The following is a 15,331-nucleotide window of genomic DNA, read 5'->3' on the forward strand; positions in this document are numbered from 1 at the left end:
AGACACACACAAGATAAACAAGTGACAGCCATGAGTTAGAAATAGAATGCACATTCTGGACAACAGTGAGTTTTAATAATATATGTTGTCCTCATATGGCGACAAATGGCCTTGTGATAAGTTTAGTTGTTTCAGTCTGCATGCCTGCTAATATTTTCTGTTTGCTTTTTTTTAATGGAAAAAATAGTTGTGACTTTGTCCAGAGTGTTGCAGACAACACAGATGGAAGGTTGACTGGTGCGAGAATGATCAATGCCTCCGTTTACACCTGGTATTAACATGTGCCCTGGGTGATCTGATCACAAGTGGACAGCTCTTAGTACCAGTGTGAATGCAGAAAAGACTCATTAAGACCCGATCGATTAGACCACATTCACGTTCTGGTCTGGGCCGCAGATCTTCTTTTAGCGGTTTGTACGCACTTGCACCCTGGACCACACTGAAGGACCACCTACTCAGCTGATATCCTGCAGGTACACATGAATGATGCTGCCTCTTTTACCTGCCAAAATAAGAAACAGATGCTTGTGAACACAGTGTGTTTCAACTGATTTCACCATTGAACTTGACTGACAGCAGTCTCCAGAGACTGCCTTAAAAATTACACAATTCTGAGAGTTGATGAGTGAGGAGAAATGTAATAAACCTTGTGAAACGGCTATGACAAATTCTTAATAATGTCTTCCTGTAAATTCAGCACTACATGCAATATGTTAAGTTGTTTCTTTCCCTGTGAAAAACATCGTCACTTTGTTGTGTCATTGCTGCACCGTGTGGCTAGTCAGCATCTAAAGTGCATCATACCTGCCAATGTTTAGCAGCAATTTGAAAACACTGTTTTAAGTGTTTCATCATTTACACTAAAAGTATAAAGAAGATTTCCTACTTCAGACTTTTAATTATCCCACATGGGAAACTTGACTTGCATTCAGGGTACAGGATTAAAAACACCAAATGTACAAACAACCAAAGTACAGACAGAAAATGAACAGAAATGTCTCCTGCACACATAATATACAGAGTAAGACAATAAAAACACGCAACACTCAGTAAAATGCCAAATTTCATGTGCAAATTTAGCAGGGCTTTTGCAGGAAGATGTATGTAGTCTACTGGAGAAAGACCCCAGACTCCCTTAAAAAAATCACACAATTTTGTGACGTGTTAAATTTTACTGTGAAAGATTTATAGGTTAACCAGCATTTTACAGCCTCTTTACTCAAGATGAGTATCAAGACACACCTTGAAACATGTAGAACAGATGCAGATCCCCTGAGACAAACCAAGGCACAACAGGTGAAATAAATAATAGTTGATAAAACCCAAAAGAGTGATGCTAGACTGTGCAACAATGGTGGTCACAGGAACTTTCAAGATATTGTTGTCATAGAAACAAAACCCAGGCGCAGACGCTTCATCCCAGTGCTCTACAGCGACCTGCCAGCACCTTTCTGACAGATAAAAACCGCTATGCAGACCCTAAGATCTGTCTGCTTGCGATGAAAGAACCACCCAAGACCATGAGCTGGTTTCACAAAGATATTCTAGACTAGTCTTAATTTTGCTCATAGATTAGTCTACTGCAAGTTAGACCATTTCACAAATGTAAAAACTGACTGTAAACCCAAAAACTTAGACTCCGTACCCCAGGCTGACTCAGGCTTAGGACCCTTGTTTCCATGGTAACAATCAGTGCCAGTAGCACCCAACAACAAAAAAGAGGAAAACATGGTTCATAATTTGCATTTTGATACTGTCACTGTCACTGACTTTTTTTCCATATCAGATTTTTTTTCCAGGTTCCACTTTCCAGGTAAAATGGCCTTGTAACTGTTGAATTCCTCCAAAAGACAAATATTTTCTGCTGGGGCAAACTGAGCTGAGAGGTTGGATGTGAGCACTTGGTCTGCTATTTTTTAAATTTGAAAAAAGGTCTTCATTTACCCAGAAATAATTGTGCCATAGTCCTACTTAAGACAGTCAAGAACTAATCTGCTTTGTGCAATGGATGAATTTGGACGACTGTCAACCAGGAACAGGAGAAAGGACCCATGCAGATTGCAGCAGGAGTGGTTGACTTCAAAACTTTAATAAGAAAATCAAACACAAAAAACAGAGATGGCAAAGGGGAAACAAGGGCAACTAAAAAAAATCCAACAGAAGAGATGCAAAAATCAAAGTCCAGGAAAAGTAATTATCGAAAAGAAACCACGCAGGGAAAAAAAAACAAAGCAAAAAATCCACAAGAAAACTTGGATATAGGGCAGGCATGTCCAAACTCCTCCACAAAGGGCCGAGTGCTAGGTGGTAGGAATGAAAACCAGCAGCCACATGGCCGTTCATGGAATAGTTTGGATATACCTGGTATAGACAAAGCAACAAAGAAACACTGGGTGAAACTGTTTTTTAAAAAGATTTTAAAAGTGTCATAATCAACTGGAAGTGCAAGTCGCCCTCCACAGCATGATATCAGTCATTTTTGTTTAAGTGAGACTATGAGTTGGAATTAGCGTTAACTTTTGTAATTACAAGGCCCACCCAAAGTTACCGTGGCCCACCCAAAATTGAAATCCTGGTGCCATTTCTGGGACGAACTAGCCACTACGTAGGTAAAGACACAGGATTAAAGAAGGGAAGACACAACAAAATAAGACGGAAAGTGACTATGAAAAACCCAAACATGACAATGTCTATGTGTTCTATCTAAGCCATAGTAAAAGTCTGTCTTTGTGAAACCACCCATGTTAATATCAGGTGTAAACAGGCTCAGTGTGGAGCTGAGGATGGTGTTCATGTTGGCATAATGACTTTTCATGAGTCATGAATGTTCTGCTTGTCAAACCGCTGTATCACAAAAAACCCCCACTGCACAGGGATCCAATTAACACAGGCTGCTACCTGAGAGCCACTTTAGCTTTCCTGCTCAATAAAGCCAAACACACACACACACATTTATATTACCTTCATTGACCCCGGAGACGGGTGTTTCTCACTGTGTTAATGGCAGCTGCTTGTAAAGAGCCGTAGGATCAATGCAGTCAATACTCCATCTTCAGGAATGTTTTATTCTTAATAAGGGTTCAAACCCTGGAGGAGTTATTGAGTTTGTGCTGGTTTGTTATTATTATTTGTTGCCCTCCGCCGTCGCTCAATTTGCTGTGAGGTGGAACGAGATAAAGACATTAAACTGGGATTTACAATAACTGGAAGTGACGTGCAAATATGATCCCACTCAGCCTGGTGGCGGGGGTATAATTAACATCAGCGTCAAAAGTTGACACGCAACTCAATTTTCGCGGCGAAAGCCTCTCGGACAAGAAGTTGGAGTTTCATATTTATTGGTGCACGTGGGCGTGGTCGGTTACATGTCGGCTCATGTCTTTGAGCGATCCTGATTATACTAAGTGGAGACATCCTGCACCGTGTCCTGAACACAGTGCAGGGAGGGGGTTTCAAATTGCACTTTGAGTGTGCAATTATTATTGAAATGCTGCAGGCTTTGCTCAGATGAGGGAATGATAATTCATTAGAATGAAAGTGCTATTGAGAAAAACTGCTCCCTGAATTAAATCTGTGCTGGATAAGTAGTGTTCTTTATATTAGACCGATATACTGAACTGTAAAAGGCTTTTCTCTCTTATGCTATAAATGAAATAATAAGTATTGACTTTTTTTATCGCAAGAACAAATTGAATTGACAGAGTTTTATTATATTCATAAACAACACAAATACAACTTATATACAGCAGACATGTATAGAATTTTTCAACATTTAAAGGGACAGTTCACCCCAAATACGTTTCCTCTATTACTATTAATCCGTCTAGATCAGATTTTCCCAAACTTTTTTTCCTGGGGACCCATTTTTTAAATATGACAAACCATTGTTGCCATAAATTTGTGCATAAATGAATGGTTCTGACCATTTTTACTTCCATTTCTGCATCACCTTACAGTATCTTGATGTTTAAATGAAAACACAATCATAAAACAATAAAACTTTAGAAATGAGAAATAAATTCATTTAGTCCTTGAGTTAATGGACCATCTCACTGTTTTTATTTCCACTTATCAGGAAAATAACGTAGAATATTTTAGCCCGCTTCAAGACAAAAAAAAAGCATTTAGACGGATTTAACAGGCTCTCGTTTTTTCCTCTCATCAGTAAAACAGAAGACACATTTTAAATGCTTTATAAATGGTGTACCACAGAAATAAATCTTCAGTTTCTTCCATAGTCTTTTATTTATTTGAGGACCCAAATAAAATCTCATGTGACCCACCCGTGGTGTTTTGCCTGATGTTTGCCTACAATCTTTACAATCACCTGGACAAAGACTTGTACCATGTAGTATTACAGTATTGTACTGAGTAGATTCACGCTTCCTTCTGTGCAGTGATACAGTTGGTCGATGGTTGAAATAAAATAGTTCCTACATATAACTTTGGGTGCTTTGAGCCCCACAAGCCGAGTACCTCTGGAGAGAGTCTTATTGTAAAACTTTCTCGTAGATATTATAATAAACTTTAACCCATAGTGTCTGATGGCCCCATTTCATGTTTCTCTTTTACTTTTAAATCTTTAAAAGCCATTTAAGTTTATTATCTGGCATCAAAAAGGAAGACTTTTAAAATGATGGTATATGTCGGTGCATGCTTAATACTGAAGCGCAGGCCAGTGTGAGATAGCAGACTGCCTCATTTTGCCTCACAAATCTGCACTGTAGCATTTTAGTGTCTCTCCCCAGGCATTTACATCAGCGGTCTGGTGATATTAAAAATTTAAAAATAAACCCTCTGCTGTGTAATACATCCTGTCTCATAGACTACCTCTTATACTGAGAGTTGTGAAGTACAAAACGTCTCAGGCAAAGGTCCTGAAATAAAGCAAACTGAATTATTTTTCCTGAAGCAGGGCCTCACAGGGTTGAATGAAGTGCTCTAGTAGAAATGTCTCTGATGCCCTTGCTGTTCTCTAATCCTGTCTCCATCTCCAGGCAGAGCGAGAGCGTCAGTACGAGCTTCCCCAGGCCCACCGCCCCCCTAAGCCCCCGAAGGAGTCCTACCTGATCGAGCAGGTTTTCTCGCCGCACCCCTTCACCCCGACCGTCAAGGCCCACGTGAAAGGCAGCCCCCTGTATACCGACCTGAGACTCACCAGCCTGTCGGACGGGAAGCGTGGCCAGCCGTCCTGGACCATCGAGGAGTACAAACGCAACTCAGGAGAGAAGGGGAAACAGCTCACAGCGCTGGACCTGCAGGTACTGAACTCTGCAAACCCCCAGCACAATCACAGGAGGGCTGTGGGGGAGAGAATGAAGCAGAGCTGCCCTGTTACTTTGCAGGTATTTTAAAGAGCGTTCTCTGTACCAGTGACTGTTATATTGGATTCACAGAGCCTTCTCCTCTCTTAATGGGGACAATTAGACGAGGGTTATCTGAGTCTTCAGGAGGAGGAATAATGATCCTCTGAGCAGGGCTGCAGTCAGACCACTTAAAGGGATAGTGTGGATTATTAAAACGGGGGTTGTATGAGGTACTTATCCTTAGTCAGTGTGCCAGTTTGGAGAGGCAGAGAGGAACAACCAACCAACCAAACCCCATACCTTCTAGGAGATGGGAGTTGCTGGTTTTCCACTGCCTCAATCTTTTAGTTTGTTTGTGATGTTGTGTGATTTGTGTGTTGCAGAAGGATCTGTCAGATTCACTGAAGTCACACAATAACAAAATCAAACTGACACATCAAGGCAGTGGCAGTCTGGCAATCTGTGTGTTTTGCGAGGTGAAATTACTTATTTTGTGTATGGAGTTTGGTTGATTTGGAAAGAGCGACATTTGGCTTCCATAACAGTTTCCCATCAGAGAAAGTTGTCTGATGGCAAAGTAAAGCAAAAAAAATGTTCTAAATATAGCATCCAATTAAAATAATAATGATGAGGAATACATTGCTTAACTTTGGTGCTAGTGTCCCTTTTCATTTCTCCAAACTGGGTCATGTCAACTGGCATCTACTGACTATCAATAAGTACCACATAAACCATACTTCAAATAATCTGAACCATGACTTTAAAGGACATGCTTGATCTTGCCCATATGAACACTGGAACTGGCCACTTAAAGATCTCTTCCTAATGTGCTTTCAGCATTAGCGATGTAGGACAAAATCTGCAGTCCTTATTTTGTGCAATAATGTATTCCAGGTGTATCACCAGGTGTGTGAAAAAGAGGTAGAAATGGTTAAAGAGTGTTCATCAGAACCTGGTTTATTGCCAAGTGGGTGGCTAGTAAACCTAGTGATTAAATCAGATGGAAAATCTGACAGAGTTGATGGTCAGAGTTGTCTTAATGTTAATCAAAATATGCATTTTTAAACCATCATTATTATTTCATTTTGATTTAGAAGGACTACAGAGTTGACATGTTATGGTTGAGACACATCTGATAGTAATATTTTTTAATGAATTCATCAAAAAATAGAAAGTTTGCCAGAGCTTGAACAGTATTCCTGCCTTTTTTAAAACCAGGAAGTAAGACAGGGATCCTTAGAGTATAGCTAACCCGTTTAATGCCTGATTAATTTCTTTTTTTCTTTTGTATAAATCTCAGAATTGATGAAAATCTAGGACACAACTTCAAAGTGCCAAGATTTCTCTAAAAAAAAAAAAAAAACAATTTTAAGATGATTTTAATCTTTTTATTTATATTTTTATACCTGTGTTATCAGCAGGAATTGTTAGTTTTACATTTTGAAGACTTCTATCACATTTTAAATTAAAGTTGTGGACTCTTGTCTGGGTCAAAGGTGTTTTCTGGCACAGAGCAAGTTTGCATATATTTCATGTATATAAATCCTCCATCCATCCATTTTCTGTAACCGCTTATTCCATAAGAGTCGCGGGCTGCTGGAGTCTATCCCAGCTGACACTGGGTGAGAGGCGGGGTTCACCCTGGACAAGTCACCAGTTCATCACAGGACTGACACATAGACAGACAACCACTCACACTCACATTCACACCTACGGGCAATTTAGAGTCACCAATTAACCTAGCATGCATGTCTTTGGACTGTGGGAGGAAGCCGGAGAACCTGGAGAGAACCCACGCAGGCATGGGGAGAACATGCAAACTCTGCACAGAAAGGCCCTGCCCCAGCGAGCTGGGGGATTCAAACTCAGGACCTTCTTTCTGTGAGGCGGCAGCGCTAACCACTGCACCAAATCCTTAAAGAATAAATCTTTGCACAAAAAAATTTGCCTGTCGATATTAAAAAAAAAACAAAAAAACAACATTAATGTTCTTTCTCGGTAGGACATGATTCATCCCAGTTCTCCAAGACAAGACCACCACTGAAATGAGAGGTTGTAATCAAGAGGTTGGTGCATAGATATGAGGCACAATAGTAGCTTCAAATCACATCTGGTGACGTGTCATGTCTGTTGAGGCCAGTCCATGTCAAGTCTTCATTAGCAAATTGCAGGTCTGACCAGTAAAATTACACAGCTGCGTAAATCTGCCAACCAGGAAAAGAACTGGTGAATTAATGGTGTCACTGAGAGCAAGAATTCATGTGGCCTCACAGCAGAAACACAGTCTGACAGTCCTTCTCACATCCCTCTGTGGAATACAATGAGTCAGCTGAATGAGGCAGCTGGGAGAATGTTTCATCACTTATCAGAGACGCTTCAAGACTTTTTGATTTTCGTTCTCAAGACTAAAGTGGCTTACACAGTTCAGCTTGTAAAAATGTGGAGTGTGTTTGAGGCTCCTGGCTCCGTGTGATGGATCGGGGCGAGGGGAACGCGGTGTGACTTCTCTTTGATTGAAAAAGGTTTTGTCGAGGCTGACTGGAGAACTGGGCTCATAGTAGCTGTTTGGTTCCACCAGCAGAGATCGTGACATCCCAATATTTTATTTACCACCGTATTGCTTCTCCAAAGACCCGCACACAACACTAACCCCACTCCAGTATTGACTGTCATGTGAGACCTGCAGGGATCCATCCATACATACAAGACTTCTCCTCTTACATGTGGCTTGTGTGACTGTAGGGACCCTGTTAATCTTTGACTCAGGCACTGAGACGCGTTATTGATGGTCACTGCATGGCCTTCAGAGTCACAAGAGGCCCGGAAATCAATTCCTCTCTCTGACAGGCCTCTGGCTGGAGCTGAGATGCATCTAACCCCTGTGACTGCTTCTTCAGATGTCCTTACAGGCTCCCTTAATGGTTGCAAAAGAGCTTTCACTCACTGAATCCACTGACGAAGTGAGAAAAGGCTTTTATTTTATCTGCTTCTGTTTTCACTGGCGTTGTGATATCAAATCGAAATATCAACCTTAACAGCCATTTTTACAACAGCGCTGGTGCTGGTTTTTACCAGCCACAACATTAAGTGGCTGGCATCGTTTTCACCTTGTGAGTCTGTGTGTGTGTCATCATAGTAAAATGTGGTCCTTGAGACACCTGCTGCCATGAGAGTTTCCACAGAAGCTTTGCCAAGTGTTTATATGTCTGTCTGAACATGAAAAAGTTGAGAAAACAAAAAATTTCAAGGCAACAGACTGCAATAGATTTTGGAATTTTGAGCCCAGCTCAAAATACAATTGCTGATCTTTTGTTCAGATAATTTACTTTTCTTCTTTAGATAAACTTAAAGCTTTGAATTTTAGAAACTCAAAACACTGTATTTAAAAATACTGAGTAAATTCATTGAAGTGAAAGTCCGTTAAAACCTTAATATTTCAGGCACTAAGAAAAAGATAAATTATACTCACAGTTCACTTCGACCAATTTTTTATGAGTTTTTTTTAGTTCCTAAAACTCAAAGATTCCTATTTATATAAAGAGGAAAAGTTAATTATCTCGACTAAAGATTGTAGGTCAGCAAAACTTTTTAAAGTTGGTTTCAAAACTGAGAGAGAGAGTTCACCCAGAAATGAAAATTCAGTAATTTTCTACTTACCCTCATGCCGACTGAAAGTTTCTTCTTTCGTTTCTTTAGTCCACAAAACACTGCTGGAGTTTCATAGGAAAACAATCTCACAAACAATGGAAGTGAATGGTAAAGTAATAAAAAATTGTAAAAAACAAAAACAAAAAAACAAACATAATGCCTCCATACTGCTTGACTGGTGTAATCCAAGTCTTCTAAAGCCCCGACATGCCAGGATGACTTAAAAAAAAGTTATTTACACATTTTTTTTAGCCTGAATCTTCACTGTAGATCATCAGCTTGGAGTCACATACATGTGCATGTGCACACTGTCTGAACTGAGTGTGTTGTGTGATGGTGTGCAAACGCCATGTCAGGGCTTTAGGAGACTTGGATTATACCAGCCAAGCAGTATGGAGGCATTTTGGTTTTTTTCCCCAGATGTTTTTTCCATTTGAAAACTGGTCACCATTCATTTCCATTGTTCGGGAGATTCTGCAACTTTGAAACTCCATCAGTGTTTTGCAAACTAACATAATAAATCCAACCTGAGGGTGAGTAGATAATGAATGAATTTTAGGTGAACTATCCCTTTAAGAGTTTGCATGGGGTTAAAAACTCAAAAATCTATTGCAGTATGTTGCCTTGAATTTTTAAGCTGTCACAACTATATATATATATATATATATATATATATTTTTTTTTTTCTTACAGTGTGCAGACAGATTTTTGATGCAGTGCCCTCACTGCGCAAGACGCAGTCACCAAACTTTACAGCTGTGTAGTTGAGAGGAAAAGAAAAATGAAGGCTGAGTTTCAGGATGGGTGTGGTCTGAGCCAGAGGCAACATGGAAGAATTTGAATCAATTCATAAATGTCAAAAATCATCTTTCTAAATGTCAGTTAACATGCTGTTGTCGGAGTGAAAAAGGCGGACATGCTAGAGTTATCAGCAGTCAACACGGAAGAGTACCTCTGCTTCTCAAAAGGCTGCAGTTTGCCAGCACGTTTTAATTTAGTGTCTAAATAATTGTGTTCACAAGACAAACATGATTGTGAATACTTTTATGTCATCACCCAGAGACGTTAGTGTAGCGGAGCAGCAATCAGCTGTGACAAACGAGAGCGGCACTGCAGCATGAAACAACTTCATCCCAACTCTGTGCTGAAGAAAATCACTCTCTGCTCAGCCTGTTCTCCTCTGAAACTCTGAGTCCACCCTGCTTCTTGGACAGTGATATGTTTCCCTGGAGCTAACAGTGTAGCTGTAGACTTAAAATGTGTGCAGCAGAGAGGCTGCTCTCCACTGCTGGAGACACAACTGTCCACCTCCACCTCAGTTTGTTATTCTCATACAGGCAGGAGACTGTAAGGTGCTTTCAGATTAATTAATACACTTGTTAAAATCAAAAAGATGTGGACCATTTTATTGCCAGTTAGGGTTCATATTGTGTTCCAGGGAAACTGGAAGATGAGACAGATTGTGTCTCCTTTTTCTTTTCATTCAGTCAAGAATAGATTCTGAATCAGATCAGACAAAAAGATTCCCATCCCTAAATGTAACAAGTGCATCATGGGTACCTCTAAAGTCTTTTTCTTGAGTTTTGATTGGAACCCCCAGACTTAAAAACTTAAACATTTGCATCAAGATGAATCGTAGCCCTCTGAATCAGAATCCAGTTGTGAGGCAGTAAGAGACTTTACACCTCTGGCCCACAAACACATTATGATGCCAAACATTGTATTCTATTTTATTTATTTATTTATTTATTTATTTTGTAGACCAAGTAAACATAAAAAGTTTTCAAGGAACTACTTTTTAGGGTAAATCTTAGGTTGTGTTATCTTAAAGAAACTCCGTACCATAATAAAGAAATGAAAGGAGAAAGTTATTATTTAAAATCTGAATGAAATTTATTATAGTACTAATGGAAAATATTCAGATGCCTCATCAGTTTAGCATTTAGGCCATTTAAATTTTAAAAACAGTTTGAAAAAAGATAGCAGACTCCCGGACACTGTCTCGCTTTCTAGTGATTTATTGAATATCCGACGTTTTGGTCCAAACGACCTTCATCAGGTATACTATCTTTTTTCAAATTGAATTTTTCTTCCGACGCACCTGTCAGACATTTCAGGTGTGCAGAGACCTTCTCAACATTGCTTGCAAATTTAAAAACAGTAAAAAAAAAGTTTTCTTAGGTTTATTTGTCTGAGTGTTAACCACAGACAACACTGTATCATTATTGAACAGCCTTTAGGAATGAATGAGTGTCAGCATATTCCAACAAACTTTACATCAACAATCAAATATCAAATATTAAACCAAACTATCAGAATCCTCAAAATAAGACAGTGAGTCAGATTTCAGCATTGGATCATTTGTGGCTGAACAGTATATAAACCTAAATACACAATACCAAAATGTCATGGTGTGATTTGAGTGGTTTCATTGCAGCACATGACTTAATTATCAAATAAAGCACACTAAACAATTAAAAATGAAAATTTCTTATCTATTGATGTGAATCCACTTTTTCCAGATTGTTGGGAGAAGTAAGAAGTGAACTATGTGAGAAAGACCTTAAAAAAGGCATTTAACATGACCTCCAGAGGACCATGTGACAATTGAAAACACTGCTATTATTTTTCTCAGAGTCATGCCTCTTTTTTGAAGTATTGCCCCATAATTGAAGACGTATTACATAAGTGTAAAGGCTACTACAAGAAACTTTCATATTTTGTTGATTTTGGAGGCTCCTGTGGAGAGAAGCTGTGGTGTTTCCCCAGTAATGACCACAAGATATAACATCAAAAATAAGAAATTATCTAATGAAAACTCTGTTTTCCAGCTGGCTCGTGTACTGCTCACTGCAAACACAGGCTCAAGTCATCTGATATCACAGAGACTGGTGTCCTGGTGGATGGCCTTAAGAATAACTGTACAGAAATAGCTGATCTCCTCTCTGATGGTCTTGTTTGCTTATCGAGGTCATACAGAGGCATCAGTAATAAATTGAGCCTTTTTAATAATCAGTTAAAAACTTCTCATAGTAGCTTTAAGTCTGAAGGTGCAGCACCTCTGTTATAGTTCCATGTGAGGTGCAGTTATTTCCAAAGGATCAGTAATAAGTAACTTTACCTCAAACAGACTTTTCATAGGTTATTTTTGTGCACACATGATGGATATAAATTGTATTGTTTAATGAAACATACTGAAAACTATTCATTTATTGTTCTGACAAAATAATAAAGAAATAACAGATTTGATTTGATTGCCTGTGTTGTGCAATTTCAAGGACTTAATCAGATTAAGAATTAATGAGAATTAATTTTTATTTATTCAAATTATAACTTTTCCTTTCACAAACTTATCATTCCATATTGAAATTTGTGTGCAATGTCATTGCCCACGCCTTAATCTTTGTCAAGATTATCTCTTAGATAAATATTTCTTTAATTACAATATAGATCATGATGAATGTTCCTATTAATGCCATGTTGTCCCTAAGTTTGCTGGTGTATTTAAACCCTCTCCCTTTATTTAAGCAACCCTCTGCAGCCCTAAGTGTGACTCCACACAGACTTACACTTGTCAGGGAGTGGGAGTGTGTGGGGCTGGATCAGAAATGGTCCGCTGTCTCCTCCATCACACACTGAACACTGCTAGAGTTCAACACCAACAGTGCAGGAGCCCCAAACAGCAAGACATGTAAATCAATCCTATCAATGCACTATAGGTCCTGTTTTCATGGAGGCGTAAGAAACAGTGAAAGCAAATTAAAATATTGATGTTTCCCTGACCTTGTAAGTTGCTTGACCCGTTTGTGTGGTGCACAGATGGCGAGGACAGGTACAAACAGGTAGGATGGTCATTTAAATGAGGCAGTGCACAACAAATTATTGTTATTTTTGGTGGAAAATGGTTCTTAGACTTTGCACTGCAACTAAAGATTATTTTCATAATCAAGTTCAATTATTTTCTCAACGAATCGCTTGGTTGATTGGTCCATAAAGTGTCAGAAAATGGTGAAAAATGTTGATTGCTGTTTCCCAAAGCCCAAGCTGACATCCTTAAATGTCTTGTTTTGTTCACAGCCCAAGGATATTCAGTTTACTGTCAGAGAGGACTAACAAAACCAGAAAATATTCACATTTAAGAAGCTGGAATCAGAGATTATTTTTTTTTAAAGATTCAAAATGATTATCAAAATAGTATATGATTAATTAGTCAGTTAAAAACTGACTAACTGATTAGTCACTCAACTGCTAATCTGTTGATTTTCTCAACAAGCGCAAACAATAATGTTTAAAACTTAAACATACAACTTTAATTGAAGACTCCCCAGCCAGTAAATGCATTTCAATTAGCATCAAAAAATAATATTTGATATGGTAGCAGCTGGAACATCAGTACATCAGTGCATTGATCTATAAATGTATATGAATGATAAGAATGATTTTCACAGTATCTGTTGTCTACAGCTGCTTCATACCGTATGAACGGCTTCTCCTTCAGTTCATTAAACCCCTGCAGCCATGATTGTGCTAATTAACTATTAAAAACCCACAACATCTGCCTCTGACTGCAGACTTGTAGCGCTGTGCGTTCACATCGTGCTGCTCTGCACCATCCAGAAACATGATCTCCTGGAGGAACTGAGGCTTCATCTGTGGAGCTGCTGTTGTCATGCTTCACTGTGATTGGCAAGGCTGCTTTATGTTACACTTCACTCAGGCCTTACACACACACAGCAGGTGCAGACTTGCTCGCCCAAGATCCACCACTTTGTGCTGGTCGTTGCACTGCATGACTAAATAGATCCCTGTAACAGAACATAAGACCAGCTGACTCGACAGTATGACCAAATGACTTCAGCAGGCCTTACTGTGTGATGAATTAAACTATACTGGTTAACCACTACTGATTTACCATTTGTAATAGCTGGCCTGATCCTACTGGTCAGTCAGAAAGACATATATCACCAACATCGAGAAACACTGCAGACTTCGCTGGACCTGAGCTCATCTGAGATGGACTGACACAAAGTGAAAAAGTGTGCTGTGGTCTGATGAGTCCACGTTTCAGATTGTTTTCACAAATCATGGACGTTGTGAAATGCAGGTCAAATAGGAAAAGGAACATCCAGATTGTTACGAGCGCTAACTTCAAAAGCTAGCATCTGTGAAGGCCTCATTAATGCTGACAAGGTTTGGAGCAACAAAAGCTGCCATTCAGACGACGTCTTTTTCCCTGCTTATTTCAGAGACAATGCCAGGACACATTCTGCACGTGTTACAGCAGTGTGGCTGTGAGAAAAGTAATTGTCGGATGATGGTCTCTACATTTATAAGCTGAAAGTGTCTGCTCCTTACAGCAGCAGCAGAATCAAAGCACAGAGAAGCAGGAGTCAGATTTCAAATGTAACGCTGTCGGCTAATCACAGACTGACATGAGGCTGCTGGGTAACTGGATATGGTTGTACGGATGAGATGGAGAGAGCGTGAGACAGTAGAGACAGAGAGGAGGAGGACAGAGAGAGGCAGGGTAGTTGGCTGAGAAGTCAAATTGTGGAAAAAAGTAACAAAGTAGCATGAAAACTAGGAAGTTTCTAAAGGCACTACACTGAAGAAAGAGAATTATTGGGCCAACTTTACAAAAATATTTTATTGACAAGTTATATGAAACCAATTGATTCAGTCAGAAGTACTTAATAATCTGATTTCTTTCAAATCAACAGTTTGTATAGATGCAACCTAAATATAAAGACCCCCTCCAGTGAGAATCATATTAGGAGTGAAATAAGCAGTAAACACCATGTTTGAGCAGGCGCAGTCTAAAAACAAAACAGATTCAGTCAGGCTGGGTGTATGATGTCATAAACCTAAGGAACCAATCCTGTTAATCGAGGGGGCGGGGCTATACATATCATTAGCAATGATGCCCTTCCCACAGGAGAAGCTGGGTGTAGCTAGTTACTGTGATTAGCTAGCAAAACAGAGCAGACGCCAGGTGCAGCTACTTGAGGGTTGAGATGTGTGGGGTGTTGGGAGATTATTTTATTTTATTATTATTTATTTATTTAGTTTATTAGCATATTCATGATTGGGTAAGGTGTAGAGCTATATGTAAGCCATCTCAATCAGGAGAGACTTCATTCTGAGTGTACAAAATGTATTTATTTGACACGTACACAATCTGGACTAGAAACGTGGAAAGTTTTTGGCGACTAGAGCCCATCGTGACATCATCATATATAAGAGGGTAGTGAAGCTGCGATTAAAGTAGGAATCCTACGACAAAGTCTAGACACCAGTTGGTGGTGAAGAGATGACTGAAGATCAGGATGTGATGAGGAGTGGACTTCTGATGAGTTCAACCTGGACTCTGGTTATGA

At 39.4% G+C, this 15,331-nt stretch overlaps 1 protein-coding gene across 1 annotated transcript in view; it reads left to right on the forward strand.

Moving 5' to 3' along the window:
• Positions 1-15,331, forward strand: part of minar1 (membrane integral NOTCH2 associated receptor 1) — a 69,672-nt gene that overhangs the window by 33,538 nt on the left and 20,803 nt on the right. The window contains exon 4 of the mRNA XM_084722207.1: positions 4,998-5,261. Coding sequence (XP_084578333.1) covers positions 4,998-5,261 — 264 coding nt within the window. The remainder of the gene's footprint in view (positions 1-4,997; positions 5,262-15,331) is intronic.

Source organism: Lutjanus erythropterus, chromosome 1 (assembly GCF_056507025.1).
Source record: "Lutjanus erythropterus isolate fLutEry1 chromosome 1, fLutEry1.hap2, whole genome shotgun sequence".
NCBI lineage: Eukaryota > Metazoa > Chordata > Actinopteri > Lutjaniformes > Lutjanidae > Lutjanus > Lutjanus erythropterus.